Source organism: Pteronotus mesoamericanus, unplaced genomic scaffold (assembly GCF_021234165.1).
Source record: "Pteronotus mesoamericanus isolate MK-2021 breed Mesoamerican mustached bat unplaced genomic scaffold, CSHL_Meso_final scaffold_31, whole genome shotgun sequence".
Lineage (NCBI taxonomy): Eukaryota > Metazoa > Chordata > Mammalia > Chiroptera > Mormoopidae > Pteronotus > Pteronotus mesoamericanus.
Genome location: NW_026555312.1, coordinates 20,877,267 through 20,892,995, shown reverse-complemented (window position 1 = coordinate 20,892,995; position 15,729 = coordinate 20,877,267). Strand labels below are relative to the sequence as shown.

General features: G+C 40.6%; 2 protein-coding genes across 6 annotated transcripts in view; both read right to left on the bottom strand.

The window, feature by feature from the left end:
- FARS2 (phenylalanyl-tRNA synthetase 2, mitochondrial) overlaps nucleotides 1–15,729 on the bottom strand; it is a 529,812-nt gene that overhangs the window by 291,721 nt on the left and 222,362 nt on the right. The gene's annotated exons all lie outside the window — the stretch shown is intronic.
- LOC129085518 (ribonucleoside-diphosphate reductase subunit M2-like) lies at nucleotides 6,846–8,270 on the bottom strand. Its single transcript, XM_054591917.1, has one exon. The coding sequence runs from the start codon at nucleotides 8,223–8,225 to the stop codon at nucleotides 7,047–7,049; it is 1,179 nt and encodes a 392-aa protein (XP_054447892.1). The 5' UTR covers nucleotides 8,226–8,270; the 3' UTR covers nucleotides 6,846–7,046.

Here is a 15,729-nt window from a genome sequence, read left to right as displayed (position 1 = left end):
AACACATCAACTCCCTAATGAAGAAGCAAGTCCTAAAGAAATTATCCTCAAGCATGATAAACGCTGCCTCAAGGAGAGAATAGTCTCCAGAATAAGCATTAACCCGGGAAGCTTGATTCCATGCCCCACAAACATGGAATGATACGGAGTGTAATTTACTTATTTAGTATTTACTGGATCTTCTCATGTGTCAGACAGAGCATGTGCCCTCACAGAGTTCAACAGATGTAAACCAGTAAACGTGCTAAGGGGAGGCTGATGATTCTAGGACTTAAAATAATCATAGCTTGTCGATGACCAAAGGGACTTTAGAAGAGTCTAATCAAACCTCTCATTGTGTGCTTGGAAGTTATTGGGGTTTTTCATTAACTTTATTGGAGTGATATTTGTTAAATAACATTATGTACATTTCAAGGTCACAACTTTATAATATGATACCTGTATATTGCATTGTGTGCTCACCACCCAAGTCTACTCTCCCTCCATCACCATAAATTTGACCCCCTTTACCCTTTTCACCCTCCCCCCACCCAGAGGTGTAAATATTAAATGGGATAACTGAAATATGTTTTATACTTGGTTATCTGGCACAGAGTTGCTGAGTGCTCAATGCATGTTAGCAATTACAGTGCCAGCTGATCCCATTACTACCCCAACTTTCTTTTACCCACCAGGTATTAAAGGCTGATTCTCACAAACTCTACTCCACAATTTAGAGCCACTGAGTCACTGTTTTTAACTCACTTCATGAGCCAGCCTGTCAGTCTAGATTCTAGAAACCATACTTCCTAAAATTTGGCACCGCACCTAAGTGATAACTGCTCAATACCTTGCACTTGTTGACTTAAATAAAGAGGTAAACTGAGGCAAGCCCAAATGAATGACTTTATTTGGGAATAGCAGAGAAATTGCCATTTGTGTTAAGCAAACTATAGCAAGCTATAAGCAAGTCTGTAGAGGATATGGAGTAGGCTGTATTTATGGACAGGATATGTAAAAATGGGAGAGTTCATTGAGCGTCGGTTAAAATAAAAAATAAAAGGAGAGCGGCCTTGAAAATTTCCTGAGCAGATGAAAGCAGTCCAGTCTGATCACACAAGCAAAGCTCAATTCAGCCCACTTTGCCAGATCTACCAGGCCTAGGCTATCTTCTGTCCATGCCTCTGGCAAAGTTTTCCAAGGCTGATATTAAACAATCTTTGACCAACCACCTATCAACCTAGGAAATCCCAGCACTATCAAATATTCTGTAAATGAAGCATTTATGAGAAATCAGTCTACTAGTCCTTTATCTTCCTGCAGGCTCATGAGTGAGATTTTCCACTTTATGTACTCTGGTTCTATTTTAGATTGAAATTCCTTCACTCTAGAGGCCCCATTTTCTGGCTCTCACCTGTTCTCTCTCAATCAGCACTTCTCCAACCCACGCTCCAGGGAGGGTATGCTACATGCTGCCCAAGGCCAGGACTGGCTGATGCAGCCCTCAGTCCCACCAGCAGCCTGCTCACGCCGAAAATGAGTCCATCCACGCGGTGAACACAGAAGCCCAGGCAAACAAATAGAACTGACATCTCAGAGGGGAAACAACAAAACACCTTGAAATGCACACTGATAAACAACCAAAATGTCTTCTCTGTGTAGGTATTGTTTTTTCAGCTGAATGTTACATTGTCTTTTTAGATATACCTCATTTTGTAACTTCTTTGAAATAATTGTCAGTATCCTTGGCCAGAAATAAGCAACACCCAATCATCTGCACTTTTCTGTCAATGGTGGGGACCCACTTAGGATTCTAACAGTATGACGTATACAACGCACGCACGCATGCACGCGCACACACACACAATCCCAATGGTTGAGTGTGTAAATCATAAAACTCAACTGATCAACAGTTCATTTGTGATTACTAAAATATTACCATTATCAGCTGATAATATTAGCATGTGAAGATCATGATCTCTCTTCAGGAAGGACAAAGGCAGATTATGCTGCCTTTGAAAGGCAAAGGGTTGGCTCAGAGTGAGCTGTCCATACATTCACATGATATAAATATGGCTGACAGCTGCCCATGGAGAAGTGAAAGAAAGGAATGCCAGGCTTAAGAAGCCCATGACCCCACAAACTGGCTTCTGACATAACATTGGATCACTACAATATATGAAAGAAGTATTGTTGCTCAGCAACAATATACTAGCATTGGAGGAGAAGCTAATCAATATAGTGTTGGCTAGAACTCCTTCAATAAGCAAAAATAAAACAATAATTTATTCTGAAATTCTGATTGCAGAGTATCCCCCCTGTGAGCTAACCTTTATCTCTACCCCACCACTAAACTGAACAAATATTTATCATGGATTTTTCAGGAAATTACCACAGGGTGATCACTAACGTAAATCAAAATTTAAATTGAAAACAAGTCACAAAAATGAAAGACAAGAAGGCACCTGTTCTGAGTGGTAACACTGTTCAGGACTTAGAAAAGCAGTTTTCTTACACTGGGGAACTACTAAAACCAAAACCAAATGTAATCTCATACTTCATGAATGTCCTGCAAAAAAGGATGATAATCCCTTCCTCCAAATATAAATTTTAAAAAGCTTTGTTAGAATTAACAGTAACAGAAATGTAGGTGCCTGTATCTTATTAGCAGCTAACATTTACTGAGCATGGCAAGGCCCTGTGCTAAGTACTTTATATTCATTAAATCCTTACCACATCCTTGAGTGGTAATGCAATAATTTCCATTTTACAGTTTCATGAACAGAGGCTCAGAAAGAATAAACAACCAGTCTCAGTCCATCAAACCAGGTAGTTGCCAAATTAGGATTCCACCTCACTCCAGATCAGGTGGCCTGACAGAACTTCCTGTGTGCTGGGAATACTCTGCATTTGTGCTCACCCATTCAGTAGCCACAGGTACAAGTGCTGCTAGGCACTTGGAATTTGGCTATTATGATTGACTAATTATATTTTCAGTTTTAATGAATTTAAATTTACCTAGCCACGTGCAGCTAGTGGCTACCATCCTGGACTGAACAGAGCAGCTCTAGAGCTGTGGTTGTCAAGCTCTAGGGCGCAGGCCAAATGTGGCCAGGGCCCTTTCTTGTGTGACCAGGAGCTAAGAATGTGTTTTGTATTATTAAATGGTTTTTAGAAAAGAAGCAGCAAAAGAGATAGCATATAGTCCACAAAGCCTAAAATGTGGCCCTTTGTAGAAAAAGCCCCAGAACTATCCTCTTCATCGCCACAATCCCTGCCCCTGGGAAGATATTTCAAGCCCAGTCTCCCAGTTTAAATCTTAAGAGTATGAAGAGGACATTAAAATCATGTCATGGGAGCATTTTCCTATTTTTCATTATGGTATTTAAGTCTACCATACCAAAAAATGCTGACTAAGATACATCCTAATCAAGTACAGTACAGTTAGCCACCAAAATAACATTTAACAGTTACAATCTGCTTTTACACTCATTATTTCATGTTATATTTAAAACAGCCTCATGAGCAAGGATGCCCATTTTACAAAGGAGAATAGTGAAAGACAGTGGGGCTCAGCACTACATAGAAGAAGTGGCAACGCCAAGTCCACTGATTAATCTATGAAATAAGATCTCAGTAGAAGCTGAATAAAAACAAAGTGAAGAAGAACCAAATAGTTCAAGGATGAGCACCCTGTAAGTTTGATTCAAGCAGAAGCACTAAGGCCATGGGTTTTCTGTGCCTGTGGAAGAAACAGCCTCTAATCTTCCACCGAGTTAAGTAGGTGCAGACGGAGAGGTGGAGACAGGGCTACTCCAGGGCTGCTACCAGTTTCTGGAACATGAGCAGTCTCTGACGGATAGGGCAGTCCTAAAAATCAGGGAAACAGCTTCCAGAAGTCCAAGCCCCCTCAAAAGTATGAGCAGTTTTGCCCCCTTCTACTTGCCCTCCGGTAATGGGTACACACATTAAGAAAGATACCATGCTCACAGCAACAACTGAGAGCCTTTGGAAACTCACTGTGTCCTCCAGACAGCTAGGATAGGCCTTCTCTCCGACAGCCTTCAGACCCTCTGGAGGATCCCTGGGACCTGAGGAGCCTCTGGGACCTACAGTGTGTGGTAAGCTATACTTTTTTTGCCCTGGGTCCAGGGACTATCCCCATATTTTCCTGTAGGTTACATTTGAGCCTTAGGTATTTTGTATCCTCTTCTTATGCTCTATGTTTACTGCACTGTCCAATGAGGTCACCAATGTGGCTATTTCAATTCAAGCTAATTAAAACTAACTAATATTAAAAATCTAGTTTCTCAGTTGCATTCATGTGCAACTCCAGTTCAACAGCCCCAGGTGTTTAGTGGCTTCCATAATGGACAGCACACAGAACATTTCTGTCATCACCAGAAGTTTTATTAGACTGTGCTGCAATCTAAAACCTTATACTCACACAATTTTAATTACTAGGTACAAATACATGAATGAAGGAGATATTTTTCTTCTGACCTCTGATTGGTAACACATCAATGACATATAACCATGACCAAATTATTTCTATTCATTACTAATGAAATTCAGTATCATACATTCAACTCACTCATTCTTCTACAAGTTCTTCCCCTTTGCTCATTTACTAAGGTGTTTGCCTGAAAGTTTTACTTGGCAATTTAAACTTCTTAATCTCCTTTCTCACCTGGATTATTATGGCCTTGATGGTTTGAATTAAACGTGTTGAAATTGCTTATTACCATATAAATCATGAAAGGCTTAGAAATGCATGTGCTCTTGGCTGTCTTTGTCTAACTGACTTCCTTGAATTACTCATCTTCTTCATCTCTTGGGCCCACTTTATCAGCCAGTTTTACAGCATATTCTAAATCTCCTCAATACAAGCTTTAAGTAATTACTGTGAAAATCATTTCAGTAGTGAATTTACTTGGGTTGCTCTAAAAGCAGAGTTTGGACAAAGACTTTGCTGCAGGTAGGTTTGGGGGAAGTTGATCCCAGAAAGATGAGAGGACGCAGGGAGTGATAAAAGAAGAAAAGTGAAAGTAAAGGTGTTTTATAAAGTATTCATAGTCCCTTAGCTGAGGACTATACTTCAAAAGAAGCTCTTGGACAGGGGCCTTCAGAGTATCCATAGCTCTGGAGAAGCCTACGGGTTAGAAGGTAGACAGGTGGTGCCTGGCAGCAGAGGTGAATCTGAGCTTGCATGATTCTTTCCATGCCATCTATGGCTAAACCCAGAGCTGGGCATGGAGGTTATGAGGCTGAGACCTAAGGCAGTCCTCTTTGCAAATGAGAACAAGCACTATTTCCCCTATTGTAATTTCTTAAAAGAGCCAACTGTGAACTTCTCTTGTTGACCCTTCATCATCCTTTAGGATTCAGCATGAGTGGTTTCTTTCTTGAAGCTTTTCCTGCTCTCCCCATCCCCAAATGAGCTGGGGCTTTTTCTCTGTGTTCTTCCAGGACCTTGCAATGCTCCTCACAATGACTTCTAAGTGTGTGTTCACTGGTCTGTCTCTCTCCACTAGACCCTGAACTTTCTCAGGGCAAAAACTATCCTTCACCTCTAAAAATCCTGCTCCTAGCACATTGCCAGGGGCACCAGTGCTCAATACCTGTATGTCCAGTGAACGGAAGGAAGAGGAGGAAGAAATGAGCATACCCAGATATCATTTAGGAAGTAAAGAGTCCAAACCTCTATCCATGTTTATGCTGTCCACTAACAAAGCACAAGATAAAGGGCCCAGTCCCAACAAAAAGAAACAGGCATTCGTAAGAGCTTTGCAGTCCTCATGTTACTTAATTGAATCCAGCATCAGCCCTGGTCAGTTAAACCATATTTCATGACTGCTTGAAAGATGCTGCATTATTATTATTTACCATTAGAAAAGGAAATAATATTGTCAAATAATTGAAGGATGATAATGATTGTTAAGAGAAATACTGACTTCAGATATACAAAAATGTGTGTGGGCGGGGGATCCTTTACTCCTAGAATTTTTGAAATGTGATATTTATTTCCCATCTGATTCCAAAAAAATAAGTTGGCAGTCCTATGAGATAAATGTTATTATTCACATTTTACCAATTAAAAAATTGAGAATTTTTTTTTTTTTTGGGCCAATCTCAGTCCCAGTTTTACCACTTAACAGGAGCAAGATCTTAGCTGGGTCATTTCGTTCAGATGATGTGAAAACCAGTTTGCCATCCTATCCTAGATCCCAGCTAATACGAATCTTCCAGGATCTTTCACACTAACTGAAGTTGGGGAAAACGCAGTCTGAAAAATGACACCCACGCAGGTCACCAGTGGGCAGCACAGACCACACTTCGGTGCCTGAAGGTTGTAGTCAGAAGTGCCTTCCCCTCTGTCCCATCCCATGACACCTAATGTGGGCTCCAGATACAAAACACAGCCCACCAGTGTGGCGGCCACAACTACTGAGGCACGCACGGGACTGAACTTAAAGTGGATGGAAAGGCACTTCAATTCATGAAGGAAAAATAAAAAATAGAAGTGGCACACTTAGATCACACAAATTAACTTATCTGTGTCACTTGGTAAATTCTGAGCTGGGTCGCACTAGTAGTTAACTGAATACTTTGCACTTGGTGTACAAACTACCCAAGCGAGCTTCATTCAGTAGGGCGTTTATGTTAACAATACAAGCTATGAACTACCAGTTTTATATACAAATAAACTTTAAAATGTGCTCTGAAGGAGTGAGGCTGGTGTTTTCCCATGGCCTTGTGGTAGTATCTGAATGCTTAACCCTGCCCAGGCACACCGGCCTGGGCCGCCGCCCGCCTGCTCGGAAGAACCAAACTGGGACAGGGTCTTTCCTAACAATCCAAGCAGCTTTCGGCTATGCTTTCTTCCCAGGTGACACCATAGCACCGTTAACAAGGAGGACGAACATCGTGGTAGCTACACAGGTATAAAGAGGTCATTTACAAACATTAGGGACAATTTGTGGTGTCGCGGGCTGAAACACTTCAAGCAGCTAATTTTTCTTTTCAGAAGGAAAAAAAAATCAGCAAAGAGCAGACCTTCAGTTCATTTAGAAGTTGGCATCCAGCATGAAAGAGTTCTCTGTGGAGCTGGACATCACCCCCATCCTCTGATTCTCGCCTACTTTCTTCTCAAAGAAGTTGGTCTTCCCTTCTAGTGAGATGTTCTCCATGAAGTCAAATGGGTTTTCCACTCGGAAAGCCTTGCTAAAACCCAGCTCCAGCAGGAGCCTGTCAGCCACAAATTCAATGTACTGTTTCATCAAAGTACAATTCATCCCAATGAGCTTCACTGGCAAGGCCTCCGTGAGGAACTCCTGTTCTATCTTAAATGCATTGATGATGATTTCCTTTACTTTCTGCTCCGAAGGTTTGTGTGCCAGGTGTTTGAACATCAGGCACGCAAAGTCACAGTGCAAGCCCTCATCTCTGCTAATAAGCTCGCTGGAGAATGTGAGGCCGGGCATCAGCCCTCGCTTCTTGAGCCAGAATATCGATGTGAAAGACCCAGAGAAGAAGATTCCTTCCACCTCAGCAAACGCCACCACGCGCTCTCCATAGGTGGCCTCTTTGTCCCCAATCCAACGCAAGGCCCAGTCTGCCTTCTTCTTGACACAAGGCATCTTCACGATGGCATTGAAGAGGAACTCCCTCTCTTTGGGGTCTTTGATGTAAGTGTCGATGAGGAGGCTGTACATCTCAGAATGTATGTTTTCCATGGCGATCTGGAAGCCATAGAAGCAGTGGGCTTCTGTGATCTGAACTTCCTGGCTGAACCGCTCCACCAAGTTTTCATTCACGATGCCATCACTGGCTGCAAAGAACGCCAGGACGTGCGAAATGAAGTGCCTCTCGTCGTCCTTCAGGGTCTCCCAGTGCAGCAGGTCCTTGGAAAGGTCCACCTCCTCCGCTGTCCAGAAGGAAGCCTCGGCCTTCTTGTACATCTGCCAGATGTCGTGGTACTCGATGGGGAAGATGACAAAGCGGCGGGGGTTCTCTCTCAGCAGCGGTTCGTCCTGCACGCTGAGGGCTGGTACCTTCGCTTTCGGCTCGCCCGGCTCCTGGAAGATCCTGCGGGCGGCCTTGCTGGCCAGCACGCGGGTGCCACTGAGGGCCGGCGGCGTGTTCTCCTTGTCCGCCATGCTGAGCCCCTTGACAGCTGAACAAGGCGACTGCTGCAGCTGCTGCGGGCCTGGGAGGGTGGCGAGCAGACGGCGGACAGAGAGCATGGCTGCGGCTGCGGTGGCGGCGGTGGCTCAAGGGTCCCCCAAGAGAGGCTGCGCGCAGGTCCTCAAAAAATTGAGAATTCTAAGGAAGACAGTCCGAGTTTCCTTGGCGTCCCTCCCGCTCCATTTCATGAGGCTCAGTCCTCATTATGGAAAGATCCTCACTGAAAAAAAGCCTTTGCTGAACTCATTGATGCCAAGAAGGAATTTACAAGGATAGTCTTCCAGGGATATCCATGCATACTTACACTTCTTACACTTGGAACAGAGAAGCAAGAAGCCAGGCTGAGGGCCACAGCTCCAAGTGGGAAATGGGCACAATGAAGCAGACAGGGAGGGTGTATTTATGGGCAGCATTGTGTTTTCAGCAGAGCCTGCCTTTCCAGCCCAGCCCAGGCATCCCTGCCAGAATATGTACTAACATGAACACTCCGCACTCTGAATTCCTAGGGAACAATGATTGCATAACCCACAAGAAATTTAAAAGGAACTTCTTGTAAAGCTGTGAGTGGCTAAAGCAGGCAATAAATAGGGCTGTGATTCTGAAAAACAATGGAACTGATGGTAGGAAATTATGCCATAGTTTTATTTTCTTTTGAAGAGTCAACTTACTGGGTATAGATACTGGGCTACAGATGACAAATGGTTAGTCAGCTTCCCCACTCCCCAAGCCTAAGGACAATGAACTCAGGGGACTCAAAGAAGAGAAGGAAGAGAAACTGTAGTAGTAGTTACAACTCCTACTCTGCATCCACCTGACAGATTGTAAAATGCTCCATGTCTTTTATTCTCCCTTCATAACACCACAGGCAGCCTTAACTAGCTAATAAACAGGTGACCGTGGCTAAGGGCTCTGTGATGCTTCAGCACTTCCCCTCCCCCGTTTGGACTCTCCCCTTCTCCCCAGCCTATTAGCAAGTAATCCTGGCACAGCGTCCACGTAACCATGTGGCGTGCCTGGGCAGGAACACATGTAGCGCTCCCCTGGGCTTTGGAGGCAGGTGGTACCCGTTCTAAACAGAGACGATGAAAAGACACTCATGCCAGAATATTTTTCTTTCCAGAGTGAAGGGAAGGGAATTGAAAAGGAGGTAAGTGTAAGACATGCATAAAAGACTGACTGCCTTTTCCTGCTGTCAGTAAATACTATGCTGCAGGCTAACTGCAAAAGAGAATTTTAAAAGAATGCTTTCATTTTTAATTTTGCAAAATGAATTCAACCATTAGACTAGCACGTGTATGTACACACAATGTTGTTTTCATTTTTCAAGTCCTCCATAGGGCTTGCAGAAGCCTACTTTACCAATAAAGAGAGTACCATTAAAACACTTTAAATTCACAATACAGTAAAACCTGGAGAGTGGGATAGCAATAAAGAAATAAAGAAGACACCTTTGGGAAAGAGATATATATATTTCATCCTCACCTGAGGACATTTTTTTCATGCTTTGAGAGAGAGAAACATTAATTGGCTGCTCTCTTATACATGCCCAAACTGAGGACTGAACCTGGAACCTGGCTTTGTGCCCTAACTAGAAATTGAATCCACATCTTTTCAGTACACTGGATGAAGTTCCAACCAACTGAGCCACACCAACCAGGGTGAAGACACCTTTGTTTTGGTAGCTTTGTTTTAATAGTGATAACAAATGTCTTCCTTTCAGAGTAGTGATGGGGTGTCAGAGAGCCAGGAAGGAGATAGCAAAGGTCAGGGCTTTCTCTAGATTTTTAACAATTTCCCAAGATGTGTTTTGAAATAGTCAGTTCTCTGTATCAAAAGTTATATATCTCACCTTGCAATTAAATATTTTCACTGAACTCCTTCTACTAGACATATTATTTAATAATCTTTCAAGCCTAGGGTACCCCATGTGAGGGAGGGATTATTTGATACAGTGATCCAGATGTGGTCTGCTCAACTTAATACTTCCCTTGAACTGCACACTGTGCTTTTATAATATCATCTATATTTTTCAACTGTGTTATCATAAGTTAACTTATATTGAATTTGTGACAAAGTACATCCTCCACTTCTCCCTACCCTGAAGTTGTACAATTAATTTTTAAACCTAAAGATTTTGTATTTATCTTTACTATTTTTCATCCTGTTATTTATGGCACACCATTTCAGATTATCAAGGTTTTCTTGACTCAAGATCAAGACACTAATCACATTAACTGTCCCTCCCAGGCTTATGTCAGCTGCCAATCTGATAAACATGTCTTCATGAAAGTCATTGATAAAAACTGTGAACAAGACAAGTCTGAAGGCAGAGCTCTGCACAGCTCCTCTATAAATATTCCTGCAGGTTAACATCAAACCGATAATCCACGTTCAGGAAAGATCTGTCCAAGTAAATACAAATCTAAGTAAATGCATTATTCTACCCAGTCCACATTTCTCCATGGTACTTACAAGGACCTCTGGGGATATTTTATCAAATGCCTCATGGATATCCAGATATACAATGTATTACGAGGTCTCTATCAGTTGTTAGATACATTTAGGTACTAAACTCAATGGAAAGGGAGAAAGGAGAGGAGGGAGGGAGGAGTTTTCAGCCAAGTCTTGGCAGCGGTAAGGCCCTGACAACACAGTTATAGCCATCCAGGCACCCCAGTCCCAAGGAAGTAGTTACTGACCATAAACTTTTTACCCAGAACTTCATCCTGTCTACATCAGAGAATGTTAATCTAATGGTTTATATACTCCATTTACAAGAGATTTATGTACAGCTGGATTAAAAATCTAACATTTCATTATCAGAAAGGGAATGGATTATATGTAAAACCTGAAATAAACTGTAAAAAATCTGCCTCAAACAGTAAAAGCATAAAATACAAGCCTTTGGCAATGCCTTTTTCACCATGTGCTTGAGATGCTATACTAGAAGAAGCACTAAACTGGGTCTCAGAAGATATGCCCCTAGAGCTGTCAGTAGATACTCTGTGTCCCTGGTCATGTCATTTATCTTCCAGAATTTTAATCACCTTATCTATAGCTAGAGGGAGCTAGCTGCCCTAGGAATCTCCCAGCTACAGGCCCTCTTTGATTTTACACAAACCATTATTTGCCCTTATTCAGCCTAGTCCTTTTAGGTCTAGGAGCTAAGGTCTAAGGTACATGTGTGTGCATGTGTGTGGCATGTGCAGGTCATGAGCCTGTGTCTCTGTGTGCCTGTGTGTCTTGGGTTGGTATATGTTTGCTTACTGTTATGGGGAGGTGGAAGAGCCATACGCACAGATTTGAGAGAACAAGCTACTAGTTACTAATTCTTCTAATTGTCCTTCCCTTCTCCTGTTCCTCAGGGCTGTACTAGAACAGGGTGCATAGAGATGGCTAGCTGATGTCTTGACCTTAGACTGGTATACTCAGGTGTGGCTGTGTAGGGTTTGACTTAACTGCTTTAAAGTTGTCAGTTAGCCTTTGAAATTAAGCTATTAGGAAGTCAATATTGTTAGTTCTAACCAAAATGTTTTTTAAAAAATATCTTGGGATTTTATATATACTATATCACCTAGGTCATTGCACAGGGCTTTGGCAATTGTTTTATTATGCAGAGATTTGAGCTATCATAGCATTTGTTGTAAAAGGCTGCCTTATCATATATATATATATATAAATAAATATTTATAAATACATTATGCAAAAGTAAAAGTTGGGAATCAGAAAGGTGAACAAAATTTAAAAGATAAACAACTACATATTAGAAATGGTTTTATCCTTCTGGAAGACAAAACTAGATGAGTATCTAGAGACCTTCCTGTTCACAGGTTTTCAAGAAGAGAGTGCCCAGTGGTAATACACATGATACTAGAAGGAAAATAGAACTTAATCCCTGGTTCAGACTCCTAAAACATATTCCATGTCATGTTGCCTCTCTCATTCTGGTATCTACTGGAACAGAAGATAGTGGATTTTGAATAGGATGAGTAAAATATAACTAAGCCAACAAAAAAGAGCAGAAAACACCAACAAAATTTGTACGCAACAAACTAAGTACAGTTGTCCCAATGAGGACTTCTGACAAATGGATCACAAGTGAAAAGATTTGCATTCAGAGAAGTAAACATATCCCAGAAGCACAGACTTCTTTAGTGTGGATACAAGGCTTGTCCCGATAAGTCCAGGATATGCAGATTTACAGGTTAAGTATGATAGATCTCCAAAAGCCAGTAATTTACTATATGACAAATAATTTTAAGTACTTGAAAATATTAAAATAAACATGAATATCCAATGATACCAATAATTTGTATATTTTATAGTGAAGACCAGAAACTTCTAAAAAATATTTGCATGTGCAATGAGCATTGACTCACCCATGGTCCTGAGCACCCTCCCCATGGCTGAGAACACAGCAATCCTGAGAAGCACAGCCACACAGCCACCGACAATACATGTTCAACCAGTGGCCATTCATAGTCACTCAGAACAGGTCATGAGACAGCCCAAAGCAGCACCAATTTAGGGGATTAGGTGGGAAAGCTATCCCAGATGAACTAATACTGCATACTTACCACCAAAACCAACCATTTTAGTGCTGACAGTTGTTATTTGCCACTTGCAAGTTGGGAGTCCTCAGTCAACGTGAGAGGGTCCGAACATTTGCATCTTTCCTAGGCTTCTGGGTATTTATTCTACTTGGCATTGGTAGCACAGGCTGGGATTAAGAGATAAGTGGTCCAGCCAGGGACTAGGAAGCAGAAGGCTCAAGTTCTATTCATGCTTCAGTTATTAAGTATCAGAACACTTATCTACTCTATCCCTAAGCTACCTGTTTCTTAAAATGGAAGTAATATTCCCTGCCTATTCCCCAAATAGGCTGGGATCAGAAAGTAAGAAAATAATTTGTAAAAGTACCATTCAAGTGAAAGATATATTATCATCTAGAAAATTATTTCCATCTCTAACATCCTTGAATTTTATTTACAATAGGAAAAAGCTACCAGTGGACAGGTTAAATAGAATCTGCTCACACAGAACAGGCTAATGAAATTATCTGAAGCCTCTGTTGCTGCCACAATGATCTATGTTCTTGCATTATATTCCACACACATTTTTTTCATGTTTTTTCTTTTTATTATTTTTTCCCTTTCCCTTTTCTTTAATGTGGTATAACTGACAAATAAAAATTGTATATATTTAAGATGTACAACATGATGTTTGATGCACATATACATTGTAAAATGATCACAATTAAGCTAATTAACATCCATAATCTCACATAGTTACTATTTCTTTTTGTGTGCATGTACTGAGAAGACTTAAGATTTACGTTCTTAGCAAATTTCAATATTCTAACTATAGTCATCATGCTGTGCATTAGATTCCTTAAACTTATTCATCTTATAACTGAAACTTTGCACCCTTTGACCATCATCTTCCCACTTTCCCCTCCCCTCAGCCCCTGGCAACTATCATTCTAGTCTCTGCTTTTATGAGTTTCACTATTTTAAATTCTATGTATACGTGAAAATGGGAAGTATTTGTCTTTCCATGTCTGGCTTATTTTACTTAACATGTCCTCAAGGTTCATTCATGTTGTTTCAAATGTCAGGATTTATTTCTTATTAAGGCTGAATATCATTCCATTGTATATATACACACCACATTTTCTTTTAGCAATTCATTTGCTGGGGGACATTTAGTTTACTTCCATATATGAGCTATTGTGAATACTGCTACAATGAACACAGGAGTACAGAAAATCTCTCTGAGATACTTCACATATATACCCAGACGTAAGATTAGCTAGGTCATAAGGTAGTATTGTTTTTAGTTGTTTGAAGAACCACCATACTGTTTTCCATTGTGGCTGAACCAATTTCTATTCCTACCAATCATGTACGCATACAAGGGTTTCCTTTTCTCTGCATCCTTGCCAATACTTTTTTTTCTTTAATAAAAACCCTTTCTGACAGATACAATTGTGATTTTTATTTGCATTTCCCTGATGATAAGTGATGTTGAGCATATACCTGATGGCCATTGTAGGTCTTCTTTTAAGAAATATCTATACAGGTCCTTGCCCATGTTAAAAATTGGGTTGTTTGTCTTTCTTGCCATTGAATTATATGAGTTTCTTATATATTTTGGACATTAACCCTTTTTCAAGTATGTGATTTGCAAATATTTTCTCCCATTCCCTATATTGCCTTTTCATTTTATTGACTGTTTCCTTTGATGTGCAGAAGCTGTTTATTTTGATGTAGCCCCACTTGTCTATTTTTCCTTTTGTTGCCTTTGCTTTTCACATCCAAAAGAGGGGAAAAAAAGCAATGACAACGCCAATGTCGAGGAGCATTTCCCCTTTGTTTTCTTCTAATAGTTTTACGGTTTTGGATCTTACAGTTAAGTCTGTAATCCATTCTGAGTTGATTTTTGTATATGGTGGCTCAAGAAGTATGCTCCAGGTGCGTACTGGAAATACGGGGGGGAACACTTTGTAAAGTATACGACTGTCTAACCACTATGATGTACACCTGATATTAATCCAAAATAATACTGAATATAAATTGTAATTGAAAAAATAAAATAAAAGAAGCATGCAGTTACTTTAGTTTGGTATGAAAGATATTTCATGAATGAAATGTTTTCATAACTTCATATTAATTCCTGGAAGAACTGAAGGTTTGGTTATTGGGAGGATGACACAGTAAGCATAAATTTGGCAACAGGGGGATCCTGAGATTCTCAAAACATCCACAGCTACAATTGGTTTCTTGTTTGGTGCTCTAAAAAGTGGTGATATCAGCAGTTAGGAATGCAAGTTTCTAGGGGTGTCTAACAGGGCAACATCTGCGCTGTGCCATCCAAGCTGTAAGATATTTGCTTATGCTGATTATTTTCACTTGCTACTGTGTTAAAGACACTGATGCCCACATCACAAACAGATCCTCTATGTACCCTAGTAGATTGGGTAGATTGGGTTAAAATGCAAGTAACAAAGATAATCTACTTTAGTCTGCAAATTTAAAAAATTGAGCCTTTTACCAAAACCACTACAAACAAGAACAACAGAATAATCCTAAGGAACACTGAGAGAAGAAAAACCACCTATGTATATATAATTCGGTGTTTTCTAAAGGTTTAGGTGCCCTCTCATGAATTAGGAGTGGGGAATTCTTAACTCACACAACTCACACATACATGCAAGGTATATGAAATAGAAAGCACAAAGCTTTGCTTATGCTGGTTCGTGATACTACCTCTTCGGCATTATTTAAATGCAGTTTTGTACATAAATATGAATAACTCCAAAAATAACATCTAATACAAAAACAAAATAAGAACAGTACATACTTGTTAAACATAATCCCACATATAAACATATCTGTGGACTACAAGCATTACTCTTTTATGCTATAAACATATATTTGCAGACAGTTCATCCAAATATTAACACTGCTTTTCCTTGCGCACAAAATTTTGTATGTGACATATACTGTATTTTTGCTCCTCCTACTTAACAAAGTTGTGTGTGTTATTCTCATTTCTTCCACT